The 12,869-nt window shown below is 53.7% G+C and overlaps 1 protein-coding gene across 17 annotated transcripts in view; it reads left to right on the plus strand.

Annotated features, from left to right (window-relative positions):
• Tns1 (tensin 1) overlaps window positions 1-12,869 on the plus strand; it is a 217,469-nt gene that overhangs the window by 187,899 nt on the left and 16,701 nt on the right. For 12 of the 17 annotated variants that reach the window (XM_040753344.1, XM_040753346.1, XM_040753347.1 and 9 more), the window contains 4 exons: window positions 1,971-2,063; window positions 2,790-2,813; window positions 3,228-3,266; window positions 10,981-11,179. In XM_040753344.1, the coding sequence (XP_040609278.1) occupies window positions 1,971-2,063; window positions 2,790-2,813; window positions 3,228-3,266; window positions 10,981-11,179 (355 nt within the window). The remainder of the gene's footprint in view (window positions 1-1,970; window positions 2,064-2,789; window positions 2,814-3,227; window positions 3,267-10,980; window positions 11,180-12,869) is intronic. The other 5 variants (XM_040753343.1, XM_040753345.1, XM_040753348.1 and 2 more) reach the window with 3 other exon arrangements.

The raw sequence follows: 12,869 nt of genomic DNA on the forward strand, positions 1-12,869 counted from the left end.
CTGCTCAAGAGATGGCCTTGTGGCTTCTTGTGACTAGGCCTTAACCTTTTACCTTTATAACTCCTTCCACTCACGGCTGTGTCCAGCAGCCTTGAGGGCTGGGCATCACCTGCTGGGAATGAAAGCCACGTTAATTGTACCAGAATTGGGTTCTGCTGTTTCTCTCCTCATTGGTGGCCAGTTATGCGTGCCCTGGGGACAAATATAAGTCAGAAGTTTCATAAATGCCTAGGGCTAGGGCGAGAGGTTGGAAGGCGGAGAAATGCAAGGAATGTTTCTCTCAGGAAGGAGAGGGCGCCTGTCTTCAGAGCCGCCCACTCCTTGCCTCAACATAAGGACCACATTGCTTGGGTCTGGGAAACCACAGACGGGGTGGAAGGGAGAAACCAAGCAAAGCTTCTACTATTTCTGGTCTCCCATCCCTTTCTCCTTGGTACCCTGCCCCTCAGATGCACCTGCTGGGCAGCGGATGTTAGCCCAGGATGGGGCTTTTCCCATAAACCTTGTTCACAGGAGCAGCTCATTCCTCCATGATGATGCCATTTAAACTGGCATTCGGGTGACAAACAGTACTAAGTGACAGAGAAGTGCTTTTGAGCAAAAGATGGTGTTAGCAGTGTGGGGTGTAGGGAGATAATGTTGAGAGAACAAGGAAAGGCCTTGCCTGACTCAGCTGTGGAAGTTTGTGTCACGTTTGTCCCTTGGGGTGCCTAGGGACAGAGACAAGGTGGAGTACAGAAGCAGGTCTCATCTGTACCTGTGATGCCCCCTGGTGTGTGTATGTGTGTGTGTGTGTGTGTGTGTGTTCAACTATGCACACACACACACACACACACACTATGTGTATTCACCTACGCACACACACAAGCTGTGCCTGCTGCCCACACTGAAGGATGGTACTTTGTTGTTGCTGTTTGTTCTTAAGTAACGACTGTGGAGCCCAGTTTGGATCCCAGGTATATGAAGGCCACACCTCCAGGTATATGAAGGCCACACCTCCAGGTATATGAAGACCACACCTCCAGGTATATGAAGGCCACACCTCTTCTGTTGAGAGCCATGCAGAGTAGGGCATGTCCTTAGGGACTGTGTTTTCTCCTGGCTGTTGGGATTCCTGACAGGAGCCCTAGTCCTTATTTCTTTACTTCTTCTCAGAGACGTGCTGGGATACATGGTACTGCCACTGGATTACCTTGTGACTGGGCACGATACCACCCCTGTTGCTCAGCTCGAAGCCCTTGGTGGATGGGAAAAAAGCTGGGTGGCCCTTTCTGACCTTGTGTGATATGTGACACTTGTAACCCAGATGGGCCACTCGTGAGGAACCTCATTTCACCCAGGAAGCCATGCTCTTGAGAGAAGAGTACTAGTTTTTCCTCCCAGAGTACCAAGACTCCTGTACCAAGCCTTACTCTGACAAGGCCTCTCTTGCGATTTTCCAGGGGCCACGTGTCCTGGGGCTTCTAAGTTTCAGGGATGGTGAGGTCCCTGCCTGTGGTCCTCATGAGACTAATTTTTTCTCGTCCTACATTTGTGTTCCTGGCTTGCAAGGACTCTGTGTGCATGTGTGCGTGTGTGCGTGCGTGCGTGCATATGTGTGTGTGTGTGCACGCGCGTGCTGTGTGTGTGCGTGTGCTGTGTGTGTGTGTATATGTGTGTGGTAGAGGATGCTGGGGAAGGAGAGCCTGCTGTGTCTAATAAGCCTTCATAAGGTAAAGGGACTGTAGCTGTGGAGAGGAGCCTTAGCCTTCTCCCAAGGGCAGGGAAGGGTCAGGACAGGGGTGTCAGTCCTGACTGTCTCCCTTTCAGGCTGAAATGTGAATTAACACAAAGGCAGGGAAGGCAGGGGAGCCATCTCAGCAGGGGGAGGGAGGGGGATTCAGGGCTGGTTCTTGGTTGCCGGGACCTCAGCAGTACACGCCCTTACCATGGTGTATCACTTCCTGTGTCTCCATCTTCTTCCCACACAGTGCGCTCTCCTCCAGGTCTGGCCAAGACACCCCTGTCTGCCCTGGGTCTGAAACCCCACAACCCAGCGGACATCCTACTGCACCCCACAGGTGGTGAGTGATGGCGAGGGAGGGAGGGAGATGGCAAGGAAGGCCAGGAGACCCTGGTAGCCTGAGCAGGTGTTCTGACTAGAGGTCGCACGGCAGAGGTTTTGGGGGACCTTCCTGGAAATGAGGAGGCCGTGACTGTGAACCACACTGAAGTGATGCTTGTGGGGTTCGCTCTGCAGGCATTGGGGTGTTCTTGCCTGACACCACTTTGGTGACAGCCTCTCCCCCTACTACAGTGGCTCCTTGCTGAGCACCCTGGTGACATCAGAGGCTAGAGCTTAGGCATTTGGGTTATTCCCCCCCCACTCACAAAGTTTTGCCTGAGAAATGGGTCACGCCCAGCAGCCAACTCTAGGTCTTCTCTGCCCATAAAGGTGCCTGCTACCCAGAAGCAGACTCTGCTCATCCCTGTGTTCACATGCCCGGTGTCAGCAGCCTTTGACCCTGATGTTCAGAGTAGAAATCTGGCTCTGAGGGACTTTTTGGGCTGTCCCAAAAGGCACCTATGCTGGTTATGGGGTGGATGACCATGTTTGGGAACGGATCTGATGTGAATGAGTACCAGACCCGCCCCCCTATTTCCTGCCATTCCCAAATTTCTTTCTGTGGAGGAGGGAGACAGGTCCTGGGACTTTTAATAGCAATTTGGAGTCTGCTAAGCTAGAATGTGACACTAGTTTTAAAGCTGAGTTGGAGCTCTTGGAGGTCAACTTTTCCTTTTTTCCTTAGTCACCAGAAGAGTGATCCAGCCAGGTAAGAGGGTAGTAATATGCATTTGTGAACAATGCAGACACTGAGACACGGCCTCCACTTAGGATGCTCGAGCATGGGCAGACACACCCAGCCATCACAGAGATGAAGGGCCAGAGGCCTTCTCTCTGGCTAGCCAGCATGCCACTACCTGATATTTTCACGCAAGCCCTGGCTGCGGAGGCTGGGCGGGACCTGGCTCCTGAGTGCTTCACCATGGCCCTGCGCTCAGGGGTCCTGTGTAGAGAAGGATCTCAGCCTCCAGCCTCCCGGTCTTCAGCAAATTCTTTCTCTAAATGTAATCCTGATAACCTCTCTCTTTCTCTTTCTCTTTCTCCTCTGGGATCTTCCTCTCATCTTTATCGTCTGCCCTCTCTTCCTGCCTCTCCTCCTCTTGTCTCTCTTCTCCTCCCTCAGAGGAAGATGAGGGGGAGGAGGTGACTAAGCCTCCAGAAGGTAAGCGCACTTTGCTGTGTGTGGCTCCTGCTCTCACAGGTCTAGGGATGGCTTTTCACATGGAGCTTGACAAGGCTGCCTGGGGATGGATCCCTTTCCTCACCTGCTCTCAAGTGACTAGGCACATAGCCTTCCCGTCCCCACCCTCTGACAATGAGACGCCATTCTGGGCACTGCCTGAATGCTGCCTGGGAAACTTGTTGCCCCTGGGCACCAGTTCAGGCACAGCTAGTGTCCAGGCGCCAGCATGGTGCCACCTTGTTGACAAAAATACCCCTTGTGCCACTTCCTCTCCCGGGGCACACGTACCGCCTGGCTGGTGTCCGTGCTCACAGAGGCAGGCAGGGAGGGGCAGAGAGCAGGCCTTCCCTCACTTGGCCACTCAGGCATTTAAGCCTGTGCAGGTCCTGTGCTCTGAAGGTGTACAGTTGGCTTCCTTTTGCTGGGTGTTGGAGGCACTGGTGTCAGTTTTTGTTTTGTCTTTTTGTTGTTGAATTTTTTCAGTCAGGGTTTCTCTGTGGCTTTGGAGCCTGTTCTAGAACTTACTCCATAGACCAGACTGGTCTGGAACTCGCAGAGATCCACCTGCCTCTGCCTCCCAAGTAATGAGATCAAAGGCGTGTGCCAGTACACCTGGCTCAGTGTCAGTTTTTGGTATGAACTGGCTTTTTTTGTATCTCTGTAACAGTGACCTGACAGGGGGACTCGGTAGACAGCGCCCGGAGGATTGGTTTGTTTGGGTTTATGGACGAAGAGATTTCAGTCCCTATGACAGGAACGGCATGGTGGGGCAGCCTTTGGTGACAGTGGGAGCGTGTGATGAAGGCTGTTCATTTCATTGAAGACTAGGAAGCAGAGCCAGAGGCAGGAATCAGGGGTGGCCTTTCTCTACAACAGGCCACCCTTTGATGGCTTAGTTTTCCACATCCTGTTGGTTCCACAGCCTCCCACAGTAGTGCCAGCAGCTGGGGACTGAGCGTTCAAACACAAGTCTGGGAGGGACTTTGCAGGTCCAACCCTAATGGGACAGTGTCGCTAGCTTAGAGCCCCTGCCGCAAGGTAATGCAGGAAGAGTATCTTTCTGAAAGCCAGGCACCTGTGGCTTTGCAGGCTGGTTAGGGGCGCACGCCCTCAAAAGTGCCTCAGGACACCCATGCTCAATTCTGAGAAGCACTTGCTTTCCTTATCAAAAGATAACTTTATTTATAAAGATTTATTACATTGGTGTGTGTGTGTGTGTGTATGTGTGTGTTCTCGCGCACGCCTGCACAATGGGTACATGAGTGTCACAGTATATGTGTGGAGGTCAGGGGAATCCATTTTCTCCTTCTGCCATGCCTGAGTGAGGGCTTGGATTTAGGGACTCAGACTTGGTGGCGAGCACCTTTACGCACTGGTCTGCCTCACTGCTTGAGAAATACTTTCAGTGAGTTCACAGTTGATCTCAGCTTTGAGGCCAGCCTAGCCCTGGCTTTGGAGGAAGCCTGGCATTGGGTCTGGAAGGAAGAGAGGCTGTGATCTGGTAGAAGCAGGGTAGCTCAGGAGGGCAGAAGTCCAACAACAACTCATGGTGGTCATGGCCTCAGGGACACTGGCCTAGGTGGCTCCCATGTGTCCCTGGGCATGGGTGTCATCATCTCCTCAGGATATGTTAGGCAGGTGAGTCCAAGGTCCCTCCAGCTGTGTGATGTCGGATGTTCCCACCTCGGCCCCGTGGTTCTGTGTGGCTGTCTCTATAGGGGCTTAGTTTGGTTTTCTTAGGCCCACTTTCCTCTGCACCAAATGCCTTGGTTTCTGCCCCAGCATGGGTATGGCCCTGCTGACTTTTCATTCCAGGTGTGGTGCTCATGGCTTCCCAGAAGCTTCACTATGTTTTTGTGTTTTATGTTTTTAATTAATTATTTTATATTTTATATTTATTTATTTTATGCATATGAATATTTTGCCAGTGTGGATGCACTTGTGCGCCTGGTACTTGTGGAGGTCAGGAGAAGGTGTGGGACCCCCTGGATCTGGGGTTTCTGGTGGTTATGAGACACCCTGTGTGTGGTGGGAATTGAACTCAGGTCCTCTGGAAGAACAAGTGTTCTAGAGTGCTGAGCCATCTCTCCAGCCCCTGTGTGGAGGCTGCAGATCTGAGAAGTTGGGGGTCAAGGCTACTCTCTGCCAACCTCATGCAGAGGACATGCTTTCTCCAGATTGCTTCCCACAGCCTCAGTGCCTGTCAGCCAGAGAGGCTCAGGCCCTGAGTGTGGGTGTCTAACTCAGTACATGCATGGGCTGTCAGACTCCGGGGAGAAAGTTACCAGGTAGGAGGAGTCCAGGCTCCGGGAGCTGTGTTCTGCTTCTGGGTGGCTGTTCAGACGAGTGAATATTGACAGAGCTGAAGTGAGACCTCCTAAGTGTGCTTCACCAATGACTCTCCACTTACGTGGCCTTCAGTCTCCTTACCCTTCACCCATCCTTGTATCAGAACAGAGGAATTCTGAAGGCAAGCTTTCTCGAGGCCCACCCAGCCACGCCTGTGCTTTCAAGGAAGTGTAACTAAGGTCTGGGTTACGGTGGGGCGAGGGACCCACCCAAGTTCACAACCAAGAGGCGGTCGGGCCAGACTGCATTTCTGGGCCTCCTGTTTCCTAGTCAAAGGGCCCTGTCTAAGCCCACCCCTGTTTCCAGGCTTGGTGGCCTGGGCTTCCAGCTTGAGAGTGGGCGGGGAGGGCATTAAGGCTGGGGTGCCAGCTGAACAGTTCTTACTCAGGCGCCACCTCCTGGGTCAGCCCAGGCCACATTCTTTGTTGACCCTTGGATGCTGCGCTTGATGTTCTTGCTGATACTTTGATGGGAAATTCAGAAAAAGAGGCTTGTCAGGAAAAAGCATCAGTGGCAGGATTCTTCAGCTGGGGAAGGAAGAATCCGAGGGATGTTCGCTCTGTTCAAGCCATCGGGCTAAATATATTCATGCATTCTTTTCTTCATTGATGCATGGAGCCAGTCGCTGTGCTGCGGGCCTGTTACACAGCAGGCAACGGGCCAGTCCCTGGGGAGATAAAAGACTGGAAAAGTGTCTTAAACTCACGAATGTGTCATGAATAACAACAAGAATTATGTATGGAGGGAGGGGGCACAGCCTTGTGACACCTTAGACAAAAGAAGCTAATTGGGGTGGATGTGCATGTGAGGTGACATTAACCTGGTGAAACCTGGGTACAAAATGGAGACGAGGGAAATGGCACACATGGGCTCTGGCCTTGGACATCATAGCTGTGTGTGTGTGTGTGTGTGTGTGTGTGTGTGTGCACGCGCACGCGCATCAGAAGTTAATGTGGGGTAGCTTCCTCTGTTGCTCACCACCTTACGTTTTGGGACAAGGTCTCACACTAAACTTGGAGCTCATCATTTTGGCTAAGCTGGCTGGTCAGTGAGCTTCAGGAATCCTCCTGTCCCCATCCCCCTTCCTTCTCTCCCAGTGCTGGGGTTGCAGACATATGCCACTGCCCCCAGATTTTATGTGGGTGCTGGGATCCAAACTCAGCAAGCATGTCACCTCCTAAGCTATCTCCCCAACCCCCAGATTGTTTGCCTCCCCCCACCCAGAAACTTAAAACCAAGAAGACCAGTGTATTGAGCCAGAGCATGTGTGTTTGTGCATGTGGTCTGGAGTAAGGTCAAACAGTCAAGAGCCAGGCCATGTGGGGACCCCTGTCACATTGTCTCTTACTGTTCATAACAGCTGAGAGGAAGGTGGTATGGACTCCATTTTATCAACGGGGATGGGGTTAGATGACTTAGCAGCCTCATAGAAACCAGGGGCAGAGCTGAGAATCTGTGTTTCGGCATGTGGAGACTGCCCCTTCTGGTGGATACACATAGTACAAGGGGCACCAGAACATCTGGACAGAGCCCTTCTCTGGCAGGGAAGGAGAGAGAAGGCCATGGTGGACTTTAGGAAGGCTTTCCATGCCAGGTTCTCTTTGTCTCCAGTGGTTCTGCGTGGACAGATTTGGCATAAAGGAAGACGCTGGACTCTGGGGACTTTGATACCTCTGAGATTCTTGGTGATGGTGTTTGGGGGCGTCCAAACAGGGGACCGGGTACAGAGTTGTCCAGCACCCACCATGCACCAGGCCCCGTGTTAGGGACTGAAGGTCTAAGGATGGGTGAGGTACCTGGGGAGGATAGAGATCTTACCATGAGGCAGAAGGTCTGATCAGAGATATGGAGAGGTGCTTGGGGGCTTGGAGGGGGCTACATGTGACCCACTCCTAACCCTGGCTCTAGGAGTTTCCTCCCTTTTTCTTTCTGCAGCACCCATGTCTTCAGTATTTCATTTTTGTATGTATTTATCGTGGTCTGGATCGAACCCAGGACCTTGCACACTTTAGACAAGTGCTGTACCACAGAAGCCTTCTCCCCACCCCGGGTGTCCATCTTATTAGGGTGGGTGATGCTGGCCCCCTCCTTCAGCCAGATCTCTTTTCCCAGTGAGGTGATGTATTCGAGAATGTGGGTGAGGAGCTGGTAGTCCCCGGCTGAGGAGTCAAGTCACCCGTGTGTTCCCTTGCTCTCAGCTGCCAGCAGCCACTTGGAATGGTTTGGGCTCCTGGAATGTTCTCCGTGCAGCACCCTCCCTGGCTCCACTTCTCCTGCCCTCCCCAGCTTGGTGGCCTGTAGGTCAGCTGCTCCCTAGGAGACGAGAAGAGGAGTTGTGACTCTGCACCCTCACCCCAGGAAGGGAGTGTGCGAGGGTGGGGGGAGGTTGAGGTCAAAGGCCAGTGTAGGCCAACCAGAACTGCCAAGAGCTAAAAGGACATGTCCTTTCTCACATGCCTCCATCCTAGGCAGGTGAGGTGTTTTTATCCCAGGTTTACAGGGAAGTGAAGTCGGCACTCAGCTGGAACAGAATCACCATCTAGGTTGATTGGGCGTGGCTATGTTCCGGTTGTGATCTTTCTCTTAGCTTTCTGTTGGCAGAATATGGACTTTTATTTTTTTTTCCCCAAGACAGGATTTCTCTGTGTAGCTTTGTAGACCAGGCTGGCCTCGAACTCATAGAGATATGCCTGCCTCTGCTTCCTGAGTGCTGGGAATAAAGGCATGCGCCACCACTGCCTGGCAGAATATGGACTTTTAAAACTGAGAACTTAGCGTAGAGTGTGGCGCTTACCTAATGTGTGGGCTGAGGTCTTGGCAGATGTGCATGGTTCATTCCAGCAGTGCGACTGAAAAATCTGGACAAACAAGAAAGGGTGTGAAGCCCTGTGGGCTCCCTAGCAGGGGTGGGAGCTGTCCCTACCCACCCAGAAGGAGCTAGTACAGCTGGGGATAAATAGAGGATGGGCTATAACCCCATCTTCTCTGTCCCTCCACCCCTCTGCCCCTTCCTCCTCCTCACCCTCCCTCCCCTGCCATACAGACCCAACCACTCCAGCCAAAGGCCAAAGCAGTCATAGGGCACGGGGCCTGGGGGTAAGTAGGTAAAATGTAGCCACTAGGGATGCAGATAAGGATGGAGTCGGGGAGGGTAGGAAAGTGAGTCATAGTGCCGCCAGTGTAGGCTTCATTCAACCTGGCTTTCAGGGAGTAAAGATGGCAGAGTTCATGTGTTGGATCTGACTTCTTACACGAGGTAATGTCTGGATGGGGTTGGGAGGGAGGGGCATGTGGCTATGAATCTGTGAGACAGACACACAGAATCTTCTGTGCCAGGTGCTGTGGCTGGTGCCAGGAGCCTTTGTCAGGCCTGTGGGTAGCAGGGCTCTCTGTGTGAGAGAGGAGCTGTGCTGAGCACCTCGAAGGGTCTGGGGGATGTCCAGAGGGACAGCCACTGGCTTCCCAACCTCGCATGGCCTTATGACCTGTGAGTAACGGCTGGATGGAAGACTGTCTGGCTGGATACCTATTGCCACCTCTGCCTCATACTGGCTGGGTACTTCTGCTCTCAAATCTTACTAAGCTTATATGACTCTTGGCTGGTTTTACCACTATGGGTGACCCTGTGGATCTGGCATTCCTCTGGCTCATGTGTGTTTGGTGTCCCCATGAGACTAGGGGACCTCTTAGACCAGCCAGAACCTATATTGTAAGGTTGGAGACAGCCATTGGCTGGCTTTGTGTCGTGGGCAAATCGTTCCCCTCCTCTGGGCTGAGGGGACAGGTTAGATCACAGCCAGCACAAACTGAATGCTGACAAATCCACCTGCTACCTGTTTCCCTAAAGAAAATTCCGTTGCAAACAGCTGCCCTGTTCATTTAGCTGTTGTTTGCTGCCGCCATCTCCATGGTGGCTGGGTGGAGTGATTGCGACAGAGACCATCAGACCATCCCACCTAAGCTATTTACAGAGGCTCTGACCAGGCCTGCAGCATAGCACCTCATGGCATCTGCACCTCCACAGGGCCGGGGCCTGGGAAGACCAGAGTCCAAGCCTTCTATGTCAGGTCAGCCTGGGAATCCTTTGAAGTGAGTGTAGCTGGAGCCGCTTGAGGGAGGCTTTGCTGGCTCTCCCCACGTGCTCAGTCCCAGCCCAGCGTGTCCACGTGTCTGCTCCTACAGACCAGGGGCTGGGTGTGGACGTTGAGCAGCCTTCTGTGGAGCATGGTATCTGGACATCCCAGGTAACTTCTCCCAAGCCAGGTTGTCCTCCAGCTGGGGAAGCAAGCTTTCAATTTAGTTACCTCCACTTTCTTTCATCTGCTTGTCCCAGAGAACCTGGGGAGGGCTCTCCTCCTACTCAGGCTAACACAGTCCTGGCCCTCAGGGGCTGCAGGGCCCGGTTGTCCCAGGTGGGCACTATTTACCAGGCTAGCTTTGGTGAATTTTCTGGCTGTGGTCGCTAGGGATCTGTGTTCAGATCTTGTTCCTCTGGGACAACAACGATGGTGACAGGGTCCTAGGTGTGGGCAATGACATCCACCTCCTCCATGTGATCGTGTCCCTGGAGAAACCGAGAACCCTGATCCTTGTCTGGTTAGTATAAGGCCAGCCTCTGAGGTCATGGGGGCCTGGGTCCAACATGCCTGGTCATTTTACTCTTCAGGTCTCAATCTTCTCATCTGCCAAATGGCCTTACTGTTGCTAATGTTACTCTGAACACTGGGTTGGAGTTAATGTGTATGAAGCCCCTCTCTGTACGGGGCCTGGTGTGCTGGTTGTGCTGTAATGGGCACAGAATGTCTGGGTCCACCCAGGCACAGGGTTCTCTGCTTCAGTCTTCTAAGGAATGCTGAGCGTGTTGTGTAGAAGTGGGTGGGGTGTCTCGCCAGTAAGGGGCTGGTGAGTCTTCAGTGGCTGCCTTGGGTGTTGCTGGACGAGCAAGCTGGGTGCTATCCAGAAATGTGTGCAGAGCCAGGTGATAGCTTTGGGATTGCTCTAGGAGCCCGGGCATCTGGGGACCCTGGTAGGACTGGGCAGAAATAAGGCTGCACAAGCGATGCCAGCCATGGACAGGCATCCAAGTCCTTCGGGGAAGACGCAGATGGCCCTCCGCAGAGGTAGAAGAGAAGCAAAGACTTCTAGAAGCCAGTTCCCCGTAAAGCTTGCCTCAGGCTGGGGAGTATGGGCCAAGGACAGCCTCGGTAAAGCACCCCCAGAGTCTTGTGGAGGGTTTTCAGGCTGCCTCTTTCCCAGGCTGGACTCTGGGGGTGCTGTATTCCCTGGCAGGGTGGGTGGATTCCTGCCACACCTTGTTCATTCATTGTCCCTTTACTTCTTCCAGAGCCCCGGAGCTATGTGGAGTCTGTGGCGAGGACAGCGGTATCAGGGCCTCGAACTCAGGATGTCGAGCCCAAGAGCCTCAGTGCCCCAGCTGCCCATGCCTATGGACATGAGACACCCCTGAGGAACGGGACCCCGGCTGGCTCCTTTGTCTCCCCCAGCCCCCTTTCCACGAGCAGTCCCATCCTCAGTGCTGACAGGTAAGCCAGGAATGGGGAGTGCAGGATGAGAATCGGCCTGAGGCTCTGTGTAGATGGGCCAAAGCCCATCCAGATTGCTACACTTTGAAGGTCTTTCCCAAGGCCTCGGGGAGAGCATTTCTGGGCATTCAACCTGAGGGAGCCAGGGTGATGGGCAAGGCTCCCAGGCTGTGCTCCATTCCACCCGAGCGAAAGGGACCAGTGAGCCGTCCTTCCTGTCTGATAACCTAGTGCGCAGGAAGCTCCACGCCGGCAGCAGGCTGCTCTCCTCGGAGCTTCCGACTGTTATCTACTTTTTGTAGCAGTCCCAAGAGCTAAGTTTTGCTGCTCCCACGTCTCAGAAGAGACAACTGAGGCTCAAAGGGGCAGTGGCTGAGCAGTGGTACAAACAGGCTTCAACCTATGGGTGTATGTGTCTGGAGGTCATATCTCTTTCTCACGCCCTTCCACCGACCTGAGTGATTTGTATGGACAAGAGCCACCTGTGCCCTGCACTGGACCAGAAACAGAGTGCTTAGGGTACAAAGCAGGGGTGGGGACTTCTAGCCAGGCAGGTGGAGAGGACGTTGAAGGATGATGGTATAGCAGGAACCCAGAAGGATGACAGGATGTCTTAGGGTGAAGATGTAGGTCCAAGGGACAGAGAACCAGGGTGTGTATAGGCACAAGAGCAGCTCAGAGCATGTAACCCACCAGGGAGGAGCGTCTTGGTGTCCAGACACTACTCATAACCTCCCTGAGCCAGACAGGGAGGGAATCCCAGGGCGGGGTAGTTGAGGGCCAACCCTTCAGCAGAATTCATGCTTGGGGTACGCTAGGGAGCTGTGAGGATGGGTGGTGAGAATGAGGTTCCATGGTATGGCTGGGAAAACACAGGGAAAGAGGTTGAGGTGGAATTGGGCAAGGCCTAGAGACAGTGCCAGGCACGGGGAGGACAGGACTAGCAAACACTAGCAGGATCTCTCCTGTTCTGTCCTGGAACCCACTCCCCTCCGTGCGGGGATCGCCATGACCTTCAGGCTCCCAGGCTTTCCTCCCTCGCCATGGTCAGGCTGCTGCTCACACCCACACTGGCCCTGCCCAAGCTGCAGGGAGATGAGCAGAGATGTTCCCTCTGGGTCCTCATTCCGAACCTTCCAGCTAGGCACACTCCCCTGCACACACCCAGGCCACCTTTCCTCCATAGCCCTTCCCTTCCCAAGGGGCAGGCTGCCTGTTCCAGGGGTGGCGTGGTGGCAGGGGTCCAGTTCTCGCATTTTCCCTGGCTTCCTGCTCATACTGCTTCTGCACTCAACCGGCTCTTTTGCAGGGTTCTGGAAACTCACGTCTGAAGCCCCAGAACGCCACCATAGCACCCTCACTCTCATCCCCACCCTTCACCTCTGCTCAGCAGGGCATCCCCACCCTTCACCTCTGCTCAGCATGCTCATCCCCACCCTTCATCTCTGCTCAGCACGACACAGCCTGCTACAGTTCCGCTTCATCGCAATCTCATTTATTCCCGTGTTCTTCCTGGCCGTCTCCCTGCCCCTGCCTCTTGCTGGCCCTGGCGCACAGCTTCTTGAACCTGGGGTGCTGGGCTCTGTAAGGATCTTTCTTTCCCTGGCACTGCCAAGCGTCGGCTGCCTTTCTCGACTGACTGCTTACCCTGGTCCCTTGGCAACCCTGTTCCTTTCCATCTCATCACACA

The sequence above is a fragment of the Mesocricetus auratus genome, unplaced genomic scaffold (genome assembly GCF_017639785.1).
Source record: "Mesocricetus auratus isolate SY011 unplaced genomic scaffold, BCM_Maur_2.0 Super-Scaffold_100010, whole genome shotgun sequence".
Lineage (NCBI taxonomy): Eukaryota > Metazoa > Chordata > Mammalia > Rodentia > Cricetidae > Mesocricetus > Mesocricetus auratus.